This window comes from Elgaria multicarinata, chromosome 7 (genome assembly GCF_023053635.1).
Source record: "Elgaria multicarinata webbii isolate HBS135686 ecotype San Diego chromosome 7, rElgMul1.1.pri, whole genome shotgun sequence".
Lineage (NCBI taxonomy): Eukaryota > Metazoa > Chordata > Lepidosauria > Squamata > Anguidae > Elgaria > Elgaria multicarinata.
In genome coordinates, this window is record NC_086177.1 from 3,901,411 (window position 1) to 3,916,168 (window position 14,758).

At 40.0% G+C, this 14,758-nt stretch overlaps 1 protein-coding gene across 7 annotated transcripts in view; it reads right to left on the reverse strand.

Annotated features, from left to right (window-relative positions):
- ANKHD1 (ankyrin repeat and KH domain containing 1) overlaps positions 1-14,758 on the reverse strand; it is a 121,320-nt gene that overhangs the window by 35,198 nt on the left and 71,364 nt on the right. For all 7 annotated transcript variants that reach the window (XM_063130128.1, XM_063130127.1, XM_063130129.1 and 4 more), the window contains 4 exons: positions 4,725-4,864; positions 4,490-4,601; positions 3,932-4,077; positions 2,856-2,998 (listed from right to left, as the gene is read on the reverse strand). In XM_063130128.1, coding sequence (XP_062986198.1) covers positions 2,856-2,998; positions 3,932-4,077; positions 4,490-4,601; positions 4,725-4,864 — 541 coding nt within the window. The remainder of the gene's footprint in view (positions 1-2,855; positions 2,999-3,931; positions 4,078-4,489; positions 4,602-4,724; positions 4,865-14,758) is intronic.

A 14,758-nucleotide genomic window follows, 5' to 3' on the forward strand; every position in this document is an offset into this window, starting at 1 on the left:
CGGCTGTAACGTCACTGGGTCTTTCCATGATTCTTTGACTGCCCTGGTTAGGGTAGGTAGAAAGGGTATTGCAATTGGTGTTGTTGCTTCAGTGTAAATTGCTTCAAAAACAGGATCTACTAGCCTTTCTAAGGTCTGTCTGGTCTCTATGCCGAGTGCTTGTGCCATTCTCTGAATAAGGTCTGAAAAATGGGCCAGTCCTTCGGATGGCGAAACTGATCCTTGCGCCTCCACCATCGAATCCGGAGATGGGATAGACGGGTTTGGTGAGACAACCGAAACCGAGTCTGAACCATAGTCGCCCGGTTCCTCAGGGGATGAAAGTATTTGCACAGTTTGCATATCCGGACCTCGCTCTGCAATGGAGAGCGTTGTTTGTGGATCTCGAGTTGTTGGTTCGACTGTCGTAATCGGTAGTGGTACTGGTACTATCTCAGTGACTTGTTCCGGTGCCGATATCGTTGCAGAAGGTGGTTGTCGATATCGAGGAGGTAAAAACCTGCTTCTTCGTTGATATCGGTCACGGTCATCATACCAATCTCTATAATAATAGCTTGGTCTTGGTGGGATAGAGTATTCTGATTGTTTGTCGTACACTCTTACAGGAGATCTGGATCGGTACTGCACTGCATGGAAATAACATTGGTCCTCTCGATATCGATCGTCGATCGAACGAACAGAGTCCGATGAGCGTCGATATTGTGTTCGACGATCGAGCGGTGTAGGCGGTCTTCGATCATCGTACTGTATGGTCAGGTAAGTTTCTCTGAGGTGAGCCTCTAGTTGATCCCCTTGTAGAACATATTGGTTCTCTACTTTGGTGGGATTCACTCTCTCTAATCTCGCCCTCTGATAATGATGGAGGCGGCATTGGAGTAATCGTCGATATCGAGGCAGGGATAGAAACGGGGACCGTCTCGATCATCGAAGGGATTAATGCATCGCTTGATGCTGCGGTCATCGATGGTCGAGTTTTCTGGCGGTCATGAGTTTTGGCCGACTTAGCCCTTTTTTGCTTCACCACATCCGTGGACTTCGATGTATGTGCCTTTTTTGTCAGCTTTTTTGCAGTCAGGGTTTGCCCTGGCGTTGCAGGGGTTTCCTGGCGGGGTCTGTCAGCCTGAATCCTTGGCGGCTCGACAGGAGCTGGACGCGCTACTGGCTGTTGGTGCGAAGCCATTGCAGGTTTATCAACCGATGCTAGCGCCCTTTCCCACAGCTCTGCCCGCAATTTATCTGCCCTATGCCGCCTTGTAAGTTTTGAAAAGGCTTGGCAATGGGTACAGGTGTCCACCTTGTTTTATTTATTTATTTATTTATTACATTTTTATACCGCCCAATAGCCGAAGCTCTCTGGGCGGTTCACAAATATTAAAACCACAATAAAACACCCAACAGGTTAAAAACACAATTACGAAATACAGTATAAAAAGCGCAACCAGGATAAAACCACACAGCAAAGTTGATATAAGATTAAAATACAGAGTTAAAACAGTAAAATTTAAATTTAAGTTAAAATTAAATGTTAAAATACTGAGTGAATAAAAAGGTCTTCAGCTGGCGACGAAAGCAGTACAGTGTAGGCACCAGGCGGACCTCTCTGGGGAGCTCGTTCCACAACCGGGGTGCCACAGCAGAGAAAGCCCTCCTCCTAGTAGCCACCTGCCTCACCTCCTTTGGCAGGGGCTCACGGAGAAGGGCCCCTGTAGATGATCTTAAGGTCCGGGTAGGTACATATGGGAGGAGGCGTTCCTTCAAATAACCTGGCCCCAAACCGTTTAGGGCCTTAAATGTCAATACCAGCACTTTGAATTGGGCCCGGACCTTATGACCCTCTCCCAGGCAGATAACACAGTGGTTGTGTCCGTCCGATGGCGGTAATTTTGTACCACACCGGGTACACTTTTTAAATGGGGCCTTGGGGCCCATACGGTCCAGAATATAATTGAAGAAAGAGAAAGCGAGAATAAGATAAGTGAAGAATAAGGATTTTTTTATTATTATTATTTTCAGGAGAAAAAGGTAGAATACAGAAGGAAAAGAGAATCTATGAGGAAAAGTAGTTAGAGAAAATAAGGTAAGTCTTAGCTATAGAGTTTTTTGAAGAGCGTTGTTCCCGACGAGGCTGTCTGCAAGACGGTCGAAGAAGAACTGGGGATTCTGGGCGGGAACCCTCCTGCACATGCGCAGTGGAAGGGGGAGGGTTTCCCGCCCAAAATGCCTTTTAGCTATAGAAAATTCCCGAAGTGGGGCTTTGCGCAGGCGCCGAGCCCATATGTGTGATGCACAGAGACCACGAAGAAGAATACATGATTACCAAATCATGTGAACTTTTAAAATACAAGAGTAACATAGATTGAGAACAAAAAGTTAAACATTTGCCATTGTTACAGCTTAATACAGGGTTACAAGAGCTCAGTCCCAAGGACAAAATCAAACCCTCTGAAGTTCTCCAGATGTCCATGCCCCTTGGCACCACTTCCTTTCCCCAACCACCAACTGTTTGGTGGTTTCTCAGCTATTGTGCAGTCCCCCCACCCCCATTTTAGAAGGTTGAAATGCATCTTCTAAGGCTTTGTTATGGGCAGTAAAAGCTTTAAGCTAAAGTTATCCTGGTATTTTTGGCCCCATCCCCTTTGCCCTCACCCATCACTAGGATGCGTCCCCTGAGAGCTTCTCTGAAATTGAATTTGATCCTCAGGCTGAAAGAGGTTCATCACCCCTGGTTTAATCCATCCAAATTGGATCAAAGTAGCAAATCAGTTGAACTAGGCAGCCTTCTACTACCACAGCCCCCCACAGAAGTAGAAATGGCACATGTAGCATTCCACAGAGCCCAACCAACAGCCTGTTACCTTGAATTAATTTCTGCTCCAGCATTAAGCAGGATCTTAATAATGTTAACATATCCCCCAGAAGCAGCAAGACTTAGAGGTGTATAATCAGACACATTCCTGTGTTCTTTGTTTGCTCCTCGTGCCAGCAGCAGGTCAACCACCTGAAATGTATAACAGTATTCGCAGGATCAGAGACTGACAAATAACTTCGGCTACTGGGTGAAATTGTCAAACAGCCAAACTGGTATAACTATCTGTCCCAGTGTAGGTGAAGTCAGGGAACCAAGGGCTCTCCTCTAGCACCATTTACTTCATTCAATTGCTATACAAAAAGCTAGCTACTAATTGTCAAACACTACATAAAGATTATGGCAACACAGCACTTCTCAGAGTGAATTTTATAGTTAACATTCAAGTCCAACAGATTCCTATCCTATAAAGTAAGGTTAATATTGTGCATGCCTTATTTTATGAGTTTAAATATGTACGGTAGGACTGTAGAAAATTTTAAAAATAGCTGCTAATGTTAGTGGAAGATTGTAGCATCCAATGTACTAGGTCTAATTGTGTGATTTTTACCGATATTTTGAGGGGAAAGGGTTGCAGAGCCCTACAATGGACAGATACTACACAAATTCAGCTACATTTAATAATAGATATGTCTTGACCCATTTCACCTATATTTTATATCTGTTAAATCATCAAGGTTTTCCTTACAGCTATTTTTGTATTTTTAAATGATGTTCATATATTTTAGAATTATTCTACAAGATGCTACATATAAAAAAAACTGCACAGGAGCTAGCTGCTGAAGAATCTTGTTTACCTGACAGAGAATGTTAAATATCTATTAAGAACTACTACTGTAAAGAACATTTTGGGAAAGGAATTTCTAATACTGGTAACACACAAACACCAGATATTTTACTATACAGGTTTACATATAGAATGTAATAACTACAAAATGTAATAAATGCTGCAAGGAGTCAGGGACATATCATGCTGCTAGAAGTTTATGTACTCTTCCCTCAATGTAAGACTGCAATATATAAACAGAACTCCATGCAAAGCCTACTAAAGATTATAATATTTACCTCTTGGCGCCCACCAGAACATGCTAATGAAAGTGGAGTGTCCTTAGTACGTTCAGATTGTGCTTCGATATCTCCACCTTTGTCTAGAAGGATCTCTACGACACCAACATGACCAGCAGTTGCAGCTAAAATTAGCGGTGTAAAACCTAATAGAAACGATCATATTAAAAACTATTTTTAAAACGTGTCAAAGTTAATTGTATTCAAAGCAGTAATTCACAATTAATACTGGCAGTGGACATCAGTATAGGAAACTGAAATAAAGGTTGGCCTTTTGAGTTTGTCATAAGCCACATGGAGTATGGGATGGCGTAGGGGAACCACAGATGACGAGAAGACTGTACCAAAAGAGACACAAATTTCATACTCAGTTATCTTCAAAATCCCCAAATAGCAACAATGATTACATTCCCAGACACTTGCCAGCATTGATCAAAGCTAGGAGAAAAGCAAAACAACAACTATCAACCAGAAAGTTATAAGTAACAGAATGCACAACTGGATATGCATCAACTCTTGCTAAAAGCACAGACAAGTAGCAGCACTTGAGTATCTTACCCTTCTTATCTCTGTGCTCTATGCTGGCACCTCGTGCTATCAACACAGAGACGAGCTCTTCGTGCCCACCAGCACATGCAAGAGTTAGCGCAGTATCATGGTTACTCTCCGTCTTAAGTCAAAAAGACATATTTTATGTTTAGTATGGGACACTTTATTATTACTCTGTTATGTAACAGAGAAATAACTATTAAAATAACAAAAAAGAGATTTATAACCAATCTATATTACTCACATGGGCATCAATGTCAACAGACGGATATGTGGGGAGCACAGACTGAGAAGTCACATTGAGTGTTTGTGAACAAGGCTCAGGTGTAGGCGATTCCGTAGTATGTGAGGAATTGGAGCCAGTGGGCACTCTGCTATTAACAGCTAGGAAAGAAGAAAAAAGATGTTCAACATCTCCTGCTTCACAAGCTCCTTTCCCAGAGAACAGACCATGTCCTATTAACTACTAAGCTTCTTAATGAAAGATGAATTAACAGGGTAATGTAAAATGGTACCCCAATTCCAGGAACACTTATGATGGATTCTCACTTTACATTCTGTACTCTGGTACAAATGTACAAATAGAAAATAAACGCACATCCCCAAAACTGTGAAGGACACATATTCCAAAATATTTGGAAGCAGTAATTGGGAAGTCTCTCTTCCCCAATCTGGATTTTAAAAAGATAATCACCATATTTTACATGATGCATATGCCCTTTGTACACTATGGACTTAATTGTTATTTTGTACTTAGTTATTTATTATGGTTCTTTCTTGCTTTTCAACTAGGGGAACAATCTTATGCCCTTAGATAGGATAGGATAGTTTGGTTTCCAGGAAACCATGATCCCCTCCCCCTCGTAGCAAGTGCAGAGAGTGGCTACCTCTCTGCACTTGTAAACCAGAGCATGGAGATGGAGGAAAGGGAGAGGGGGCAGGGCTGGGGACCAGGACAGCTGCCTTATGCCTTTCCTATGTTGCTAGGTGGGCAAAATGCAGGGTGAATGGAGTGGGGAGGCCAAGATAGCCTCCACTACCCTCTTGCCCTGCACTGGATAGTCGGCAGCCTCCAAGTTCAGAGGCTGCCGACTATCCACATAGAACGGCAATACCATAACCAAGTACCAAATTTGTTTATTTATTTATTTATTACATTTTTATACTGCCCATCAGCCAAAGCTCTCTGGGCGATGCACATTTAAAAATCATAAAATACAAGTATAAATTTAAATCATTAAAAGTTTGAAAGGCAATATAAAAATGTAAAGCAGGATGGGCTCACAGATATCAGTTTCAGTTAATTTTGCTTTCAAATTAACTTGAACTCTAAATATGTTCCACCCCCGATATTGGCCATGACAATTGTTTTTCTCAGATTTAGGAAAAGGCAAGAACCACCTTTCCAGTAATTTAACTGTGCAGCAGCTACTTGCACTCACAGGAACTGAGAAAAGCAATAGCTCAATGGGCTCTGAAGGCATTCAGTAAAGACAGGCAAGTATTAATACCATCTATGAAAGCTACTGAATTACGTCACCTGCTTAGAGTTATAGTACTTCTGAGTTTGTATTCAAGGGGTGGTTTTTTTGAAGCAGTTACAGAATTCCATCATGAGGTTATTTTCTTGACTTTACACTTTTGCAGTCACCATTTCTGTTCGTAAATCTAACTGAACATGGACTTCTAAAATTTTATTTTTACAGGAGGTATGACTGTGCTGAAATTGTTATGTAAATCACTTATTGGAAGACTAATATTGTGAAATCATTATTTTCATTTAAGATACAAATTCCTTTTGTTGAACTGTCATAAGACGCATTCAGGACATGTTGAGCACATGAGACACTGGCCTAAGAACAAAAGCAAGCAATATCAACTTAAATTAAATTTCCAATTTCCCTACCAATTGAAGACATTTTAACATAGACATACTTATTTAATTTAAGCTAGCAAGAGAAGAATATTAAAACAGGGTTAAGAATAACCTGGTTGTTCACAAGGAAACAATACCAAACACATTTTTCTTTGAGCACTGATTAATACCACAACACCCATCTTGTTTTCATGTGAACCCAAGGCCTTCTGAAACTTTGATTTCGGCTGGTTAGTGGGGCTACCAAAAGCAGTAGCTTACACCAGTGGTGAGCAGAAAGTAGATCTTCAGATCTTTTGGACTTCAACTCCCAGCATTCCTTACCATTGGCTATGCTGGCAGGAGATTCTGGGAGTTAAAGTTGGAGGTATTCAAGTAGAGCTTAGATGAACATCTGTCAGGGATGCTGTAGTTACACTGAGCACAGCCTGCATTGGGCAGGGGTTGGACTAAATGATCTCTGAGATACCTTGCAATTCTATGAAGTCCAAAACATTCAGATCATCCTGGGATTACATTTTGAGTCTCCAACAAATAATTGTAAGAAAGCTTGTCTACCTGACTTGCAACAACTGTCTACATTACAATAGAACAAAACAGTACAAAAAAGCAAAATGCAGAATGGAGGAGCTTCTGCAAGTTTTCCCTGTTTTCAAGCAACACATGAAAGTATCTGATTGGATAAAGTTGCCAATGTTGGTTGACAGCAGTAAAAGTATTAATGCAGAGGTTTATGAGTGACATCTCATTTCTAAATCAGAATGCAATTACTTCTGATACCTGTGAGTTCAAATATATTAATGTATTTTAGAACTGATTTCTGAGATCTGTAAGACACCTGTGAAAAAGATGTTCCCAAATTAGTTCATATTTAGTGGGAAAGTAAAGTTAAAAAATGTACTGCATGCATAGTGAAGAAAATGTAACAAAACACTTTTTAAACTAAAAACATTAAGAAAATCCCCTGACCTTTACTTTCCACACATCATCAAGCCAGCCAGTATTTACAATTACATTCAAATTTCTCTTTCCTCCAGGAAAATCCTGAGACACAAAGGATGCCTTGTTTTGTGGTGGATGACTTGAAATGCATGCTTCTGTAGTGTCCATATGTAGTACACCCCTGTTCTACATAAGAGGAAATCAACTGAAGCACTAGCTAACATTCCAAGAAAGTACCAGCCAAAGGACTTCAAAATCTTAATATTTGCATGTAAGCAACTACACATGTTACTTTACAAACAACATAAGCAACTGATAATGTTATTTTATCAAAGAGCTTACAAATTTACATGAATGAAGGGGAAGAAGAGAGAAACACAAACAGGGTAGAAGGAAATAAATATGTGCAAGTGCAATTACACATATGTCAGAGTCTCAATTTGGGATGAAAACTAAGGGGATGAGGCCAAAGCTTCAACAGAAAAGCTGGAGTTTGAGAAGGGATTTGAAGGCAAAGAGGTGGCATCAAAAAGTATTTGGGGATAAAGCCATTAGAGGAAACAGGGGATAATGGAGAGACCCATTTAAGAGAGCATGGAACTGGCTGCATCACACATCACAGACCATTCCATTAACTACAATATCAAGACCATTCTATTAACTATTTAAATTTGTAATTTTGCATTGCTGCTGTTTTTATCTGGTTGAGCTTTTATATTGTATTTTATACTATGGTTTTATACTGTTGTTTTATACTTTGAATGTTTTTAATTTTTGTGAACCGCCCAGGCTATTGGGCGGTATAGAAATGTAATAAATAAATAAATACAAATAAAATAAATATCAGCTGAAAATGATAATGAATTGACGTGAAATTAATTCTTTTATATATATTAAGTATCACAACAAACAGTTAAATCCACTTCAAAATATGATGGATTGAATTCCAGATTTAGAACTCACAGAGATCAAGGAGAGGTGATTTTTGCCAGTCTCTTCTTCCACATGCAACTTCCTGTGCCCATCTGCTCTGGAGGGTTGGGGGACTCTCCAGAATAGCATGAGAGCAACATGGGGGAATGCAAGGGGGACTGGCAAAAAATATCTCTGCTCTTGCCCTTCGTCCAGCAGAAGGCTCTGCTGGATGTCAGTCTATTCTGTGAATGGAAGGAGCCCTTCCATTCACAAAATGGCTGGTCTGGATTGAGTCCTATGCATACAGCAGGGTGCCTCTTTGTGCTGGCTGCTAAAGTCTCCTGATTGGGCAACCACACAATTGCCAAGTCTAGGAGATCAATATATTGAACTGAAATATTAAGTAACCAACAACTATAAGAGTTCTGATTTGAAGTAAGGGGGACTAACATTAAGCTAAAAGTCTTTAGTTAATGATCATTTAACAAAGCAGAAGTACTTTGTCCCAGATGCAAAAACCTGAACATCATTAAGAAAATTAGCCACTGGCATGTCATAAGATGGCCTATAATAGCCTAGAAAGATCGCAGAGGAAATGGGAGAGGAGTGGGGTCTGGAAAACAGAAAACACAAAGACATGACAAACTTCAGGGGTTATCAACAGGATAAGGATAAGAAGGATTAGGTATAAAACATCTGATATAATGGGGCAGAGCTTTGAACATGGGGGTGGGGAATGGTCTTGAGGAATCCTAACAACCAATGAGGGAGCTTAAGACCTATTGTTACCATTTTTGGCACATTTTGGCTGGGCAAAAGTCCAATAATATAAAAAGTACTTTGCCTGACTTTTGATGTCCTGTCTTTCATCCTGGGACCTTAAGGTGCATCATGCCTGCTTTGAGTCCTGTGTCAGTGTAGCACCTCTGCTGGCAGATATTGCAACTGGCTGCTTGAGGAGAAATTTTAAGACTAATTTATTTTTCTGTCTGTACTAGTATGAGTGAATTATTTTGTCTACTTTCAGTCAAACTTAACACAATTCCACAGCAAGCTTAATTAAAAGGAGATAAGTTTGACTGAAAGTAGACAAAATAATTCACTCATACTAGTACAGACAGAAAAATAAATTAGAACACAATTCCACAGAACACAATTCCACAGCAAGCTTGTGTTCCACAGAACACAATTCCACAGCAAGCTTAATTAAAAGGAGATCTTTCAGAAAAAGGCTAGACCTCAAATCTTGAGTCCATCTCTATTCTCATTGATTGTAGGGACTTGTTGTAGGGACCTGTATTACGGGGACTTTGAAGCATGAAAATAAAAACCAACCCAACTAGATTTTGGTACTTAATTTAATTTCCCCTACACAAAATAGGTTTCACACAGGGCTGCAACTTAATTCAGTTAAAATGTCTTTTATCGGTTTTAGTCAGTTATATTTGTGCAGACTTGCATATGAATAAAACCAAGAGGAAAAGATAAATACATTTCAAAAAATATATATACTAGTACTAAGTGAGCACACAGTCCTCTCCACATTGCCAAGAAAGGATTAAAGTATAACAGCCATCATTCCATATTTCTTTCTAGCATCTGGTATTTGGAGATATATTGCTTCAGCAAGCAGAGATTCTATTGTTTTTAGTAATGTTTTTTCTCTCCTCCCCTCAATTATAAGAAGTGTTGGAAACCTAGCATGTAATAAGCAAGACAGACACATTGGGGTACAAGACACACTGATACACAGTTTTCCATCTCACTCCATTTTGGGGAATGGAGTAAGTTAACCAGGACATGAGAGAGGCGTGGCATGGCACACACTTATAAAACCACTCCACTTTGTAGAATTCCATTTCCAATCATGGCCAGTTAAATGCATCTGCCTTTTCCCAAAAAGCACAGGAAGCCTTGCTTGATCATCACATAAGTCACCCAAATACCCAAAGCATACAAGCAGACATGGAGCAAACACAGAAATAGGCAACAGGCACCAACAGGTTCTTCTGAGCCTGCTGAGGTGTGGAGCTAGGAAGAGAGGGAGAGAATCATGAACCATTTAAAAACAAACAAACAGGACAGATGCCACAATGCCTTGTCATTTCTGACTAGATCAAGAAAGATGCAGAGCCAGGAAAAGAGAGATTTGTGTTACAGAGCCTCAAGAGTTATATTACAAATAGGGAAGGGAGTTAAATTGGGCCCAAAATGTTGCAGCCTAGTCCTTGACTTTCATAATTGTATACTTCATGATCCAGAAGGATCAAAGCTTTCCCCATCCCTACACAAACTGGAGTGTGCTATAAGGAGGGGTGATACCACCACATGTAGCTGTGTAATATATTTGGAAGCCAGCAACAGCACCTTCCACAAATGAAAATGACTTTGAGAGAAGAGAGAAAAGAGAAACAAGTGCATCTCTCAATTGAGTGTATGGACAAAAACAAGTGCTAGCCAACTTACAATGTAAGCAAACACAAAAGCATGCTGTGCTAGCATGTATAAGGAATAAAGGGAATTTCTTGTCAACAGGTTATTAATGTACACAGAAAAAAATAATGCTTGCAAGAAGTTATATAAAATGCTGCCACTCTACTCACGCAATTGACTTAATACTAGTATAAGCAACCTCTAGTGCTATGCCAATAGTGTAAGCTGGTGCAAAGGGCTGCTGTGGAATGCTGGAGCAGAAAACTGTGGGTTCAAAAGCATGGTTTTGTGTTTTGAAACTCCAAACCAAACTCCACATTCCAATTAGGTTCTTGAGCAAGTTACTTTTGCTTTCTGGGAAACTGGTGGTTTGTGGCTGGCCACACCCATGATAGTAACCCTATGGAAGCCTTTTTGTGAGAGCACCCACAACAGCCCTTCAAAATTCCAAATGTGTCCAACAACCCAAAATGTTTGGGGTTTCCTGATTTAACTGAAGATATATTCCTTTGTGTATTTTATTCAAATGCCATAACACCTACTCAAGCTTGTTTCTTTACTACTTTTGGGAACTGCAATACTTGAAACCTAACAGTTATACCAGTGGAAACTGTAACCTAGAAAGGAACTGCATCTTTGACTTCCAATGTGACAGTAGAAAGGATAATGTGTTTCTTCATATGCATTGCCCCATCAATTTTAGTGGCATTAGTTCTACATGTGGAAGCAGGTTGAGGCCTGGAGTAGTACAATGACAATAACCAAGAACTATTATTGCCTGTAGATCAAGATCCTCACTGGCTCAGCTCCAATAATCACACCGATCTCTTCATTCTCTTCCACCACCTTTGCTTTAAATAGAAGCCAACTCCTACCAACATTTGCTATACATACAATTCTTGAAAATGTAACCCTAAGCTGGATCTCAAATGGAAATATAGGTATATACACACATAAATCTGCACATTTGATTGTCAGATGTCACCTCATATTGGCCAGAACTCTGTGCACATCCCGCATTATGCCACAAACTGTTATTTACAACAGATCCCGTGAAGAGAGCAACAGGCTACTAAAAATTGGCTTAGTTCAGCCCTGTCATCTCTTAGAAACAAGCTTCCATCTACACAGCTTCTTAGAAGTTATTCAAACATAAATTGCTAACAATAAACAGTTAAATCTTTACTGTTTCTCAAGGACATTAAGTGAACTTTCTCTGTATAAGAAGTATGATTAACAGAACCAAAAGTCTAAACATTGACATGATCCATATTTACATAACTGCATATTAGGGCTGAAAATGTTCCAAACTGAACATTTTCAGCTCAAAAGGTAGGCTGGAAGAGCAGAAAGTTTTACACATACACTTCCAAGACACTCTTTGTTCTTTCCTTCACTGTGTCTTCGATGGTAGTATGGCAGTAGCCTCTGCCACTGTTCAGTACCACATTTTTCTCTTTCAGCACTGTCCTCATTCTGATTAACTTCATGATATCAATATGTAGCCAAATTTGATTTAGCTTCAGTATACCATGTAACCCAGGAATAGGGAACATGTGACCCTCCAAATGTTGTTGGACTGCAACTCCAATAGTCCAACATTGACTATTCTGGCTAAGGCTGATGGGAGTTGCAGTTCAACATCTGGAGGGCCACACATTATTTTATTTTGTTTATCCTCATCCCTGATGTTGCCAATCAGAGGCAAAAGCTACAGCCTGCCTACTAACAGGGACTGGCTGGTGAGATCATATCACACCAGTCCTTCTACAACTTCATTGGCTGCCAGTCCAGGTCCGGGCCCGATTCTAAGTGCTGGTATTAACATTCAAAGCCCTAAACGGTTTGGGGCCAGGTTATTTGAAGGAACGCCTCCTCCCATATGTGCCTGCCCAGACCTTAAGATCATCCACAGGGGTCCTTCTCCGTGAGCCCCTGCCGAAGGAAGTGAGGCAGGTGGCTACTAGGAGGGCTTTCTCTGCTGTGGCACCCCGGCTGCGGAACGAGCTCTCCGGAGAGGTCTGCCTGACACCTACACTGTATTCCTTTCGTCGCCAGCTGATGACCTTTTTATTCTCTCAGTATTTTAACACCTAATTTAACTTAAATTTAAACTTTGCTGTTTTAATCTCATATTAATTTTTGCTGTGTGGTTTTATTCTGGTTGGGCTTTTGATATTGTATTTCGTATGTGTATTTTAAATTTGTTGGTTGTTTTTATGCTCTTCATGGTTTGAATTTTTGTGAACTGCCCAGAGAGCTTCAGCTATTGGGTGGTATAAAAATGTAATAAATAAAATAAAAATAAATAAATGTTGACATCATAAAGCAAAATCAGAGTAAGGGAAATCCTTCCTGCCCTCATTTTGGCACAGCTGAAGAGAAAAATGGTGCCAGGTATCAATAGTTTTTTGTTTTAGATTGTAAGCCTGTGGGCAGGGACTGTCTTAAGAAATATTTTTGTAAGCCACCTTAAGAGCCTTTTTGGCTAAAGGGCGGGATAAAAATGCTAAAATAAATAAATAAATAGTGGTAGATGCAGTTGTTGCTAGTGGCTAGATAGGCACACACTTCAAATGCACTTGTATCTATGAGTGAATTGTATGCTTTACACCTCATTTTATTTCTGAACTCAACAACTTTCGAAAGTAACTTGTTTCTCTTGCTCCCTCACAATTGATACCATAGATTATTAACAAAGCTGTGAACAGGATGTTTTTGTCATTAAAACATGTCTGAGTGTGAGCTTACACCATAAAAATGTCAAGACAAGTTAAATTGGCAACTTTTTAATGTGAGAAATACTGTAAAATTTAACTAACAAGAGTTACCACTCGACAGGCCATCTTTCATATTTCCGTTTTCAAGTTAAGAAATAAGGAATATTCCTAGAACATATACACCAATGCCAATATAGCTTCAAAAAATAAAGTACAATAAAGTCCCCCATCCATGAGGCATGAAGACATTGATACTGATTTCAGTAGAATAGAGTCAATTTAGTTACAGACCCAGTTAGTATGTTGCAACTACTCAGGACCTGTTTAAACCCTGGATAATCGTGAACAAACTGGAACGAGTGAGCCATGTCCTGGCTTCTTGCCTGCTCCTGCTGAACTAAATAATCCAGGGATGCTTTGTCCCTTGGTTGTTGTTTTTTGCGACATTCAAACCTGGAATTGTAGGTTGTAGGAAGAAGGAACAACTCAGACCTGTAACCCAAGAAAAAAAACATGGGTTGTTCCTCCTCTAATAACCTACAATTCTGGATTCAGACCACAATAAACAAGCAAGGAACAGAGTGTCCCTGGCTTGTTTAGCTCTGTCCAGCTTCAGCAGGAGTGATTCAGCAGTGAGAACTAGCATGTTCACTCACTCCCACTTCATTCTCAATGGTTTGTTAAATGGTGGGTTGTTGTGATGTGCAAACTGGATGGACTTAATAGCTAGATGGAATGCCATGACAGTTCCACCCATCTGCTATCTCTGGGTGGACACCTGTGCAGTCTTCACAGGGGCAGGCCCTTCAAGAATACTTGTGACTTCCCTTATTTTCGGCCCAATTACTCTGGAATGATTTCCATTAAAGCTTGTAGGCTATATATAAAAATGTGAGTCCATCTAATCCAGTACAAAATTCCACCTATCAACTTATTCCATTACTCTTAATCAACTATTCTAATTTTGGAAGTTAAAGTGATGGGACAGCTAGGGTGGTAGCTGGTATAGCCCAAGTCTGATACCAAGCAGGAAATATCCTCCATTTTCTGTTGCAAGTATTTCTAGCCATTCCATTTAGCTACAGGGGAAGCATCTTTTAAATCTGCTCTTCCTGATAAATGATAAAAGGTATATGGTATTCTGGAAGTACTATACAAAATATTTGAATGAGCATTCCATAAATTAAGTTCCAAATAAAGCCATTGTATTTATGCCAACAACTTTTCCTCAGACTTGAGTATTGTCACCTTAAGAGCTCTAGTCATAACAGTCATGTAAAAAGCCCCAATACAGAAACACTGATTCTTACGAATGGAATCTCCATATGAGTGCTGCATGGTCATGAGCCCAGTGATTGCCCCACATATGCTTACTGGCTGGTGTCAATTAGA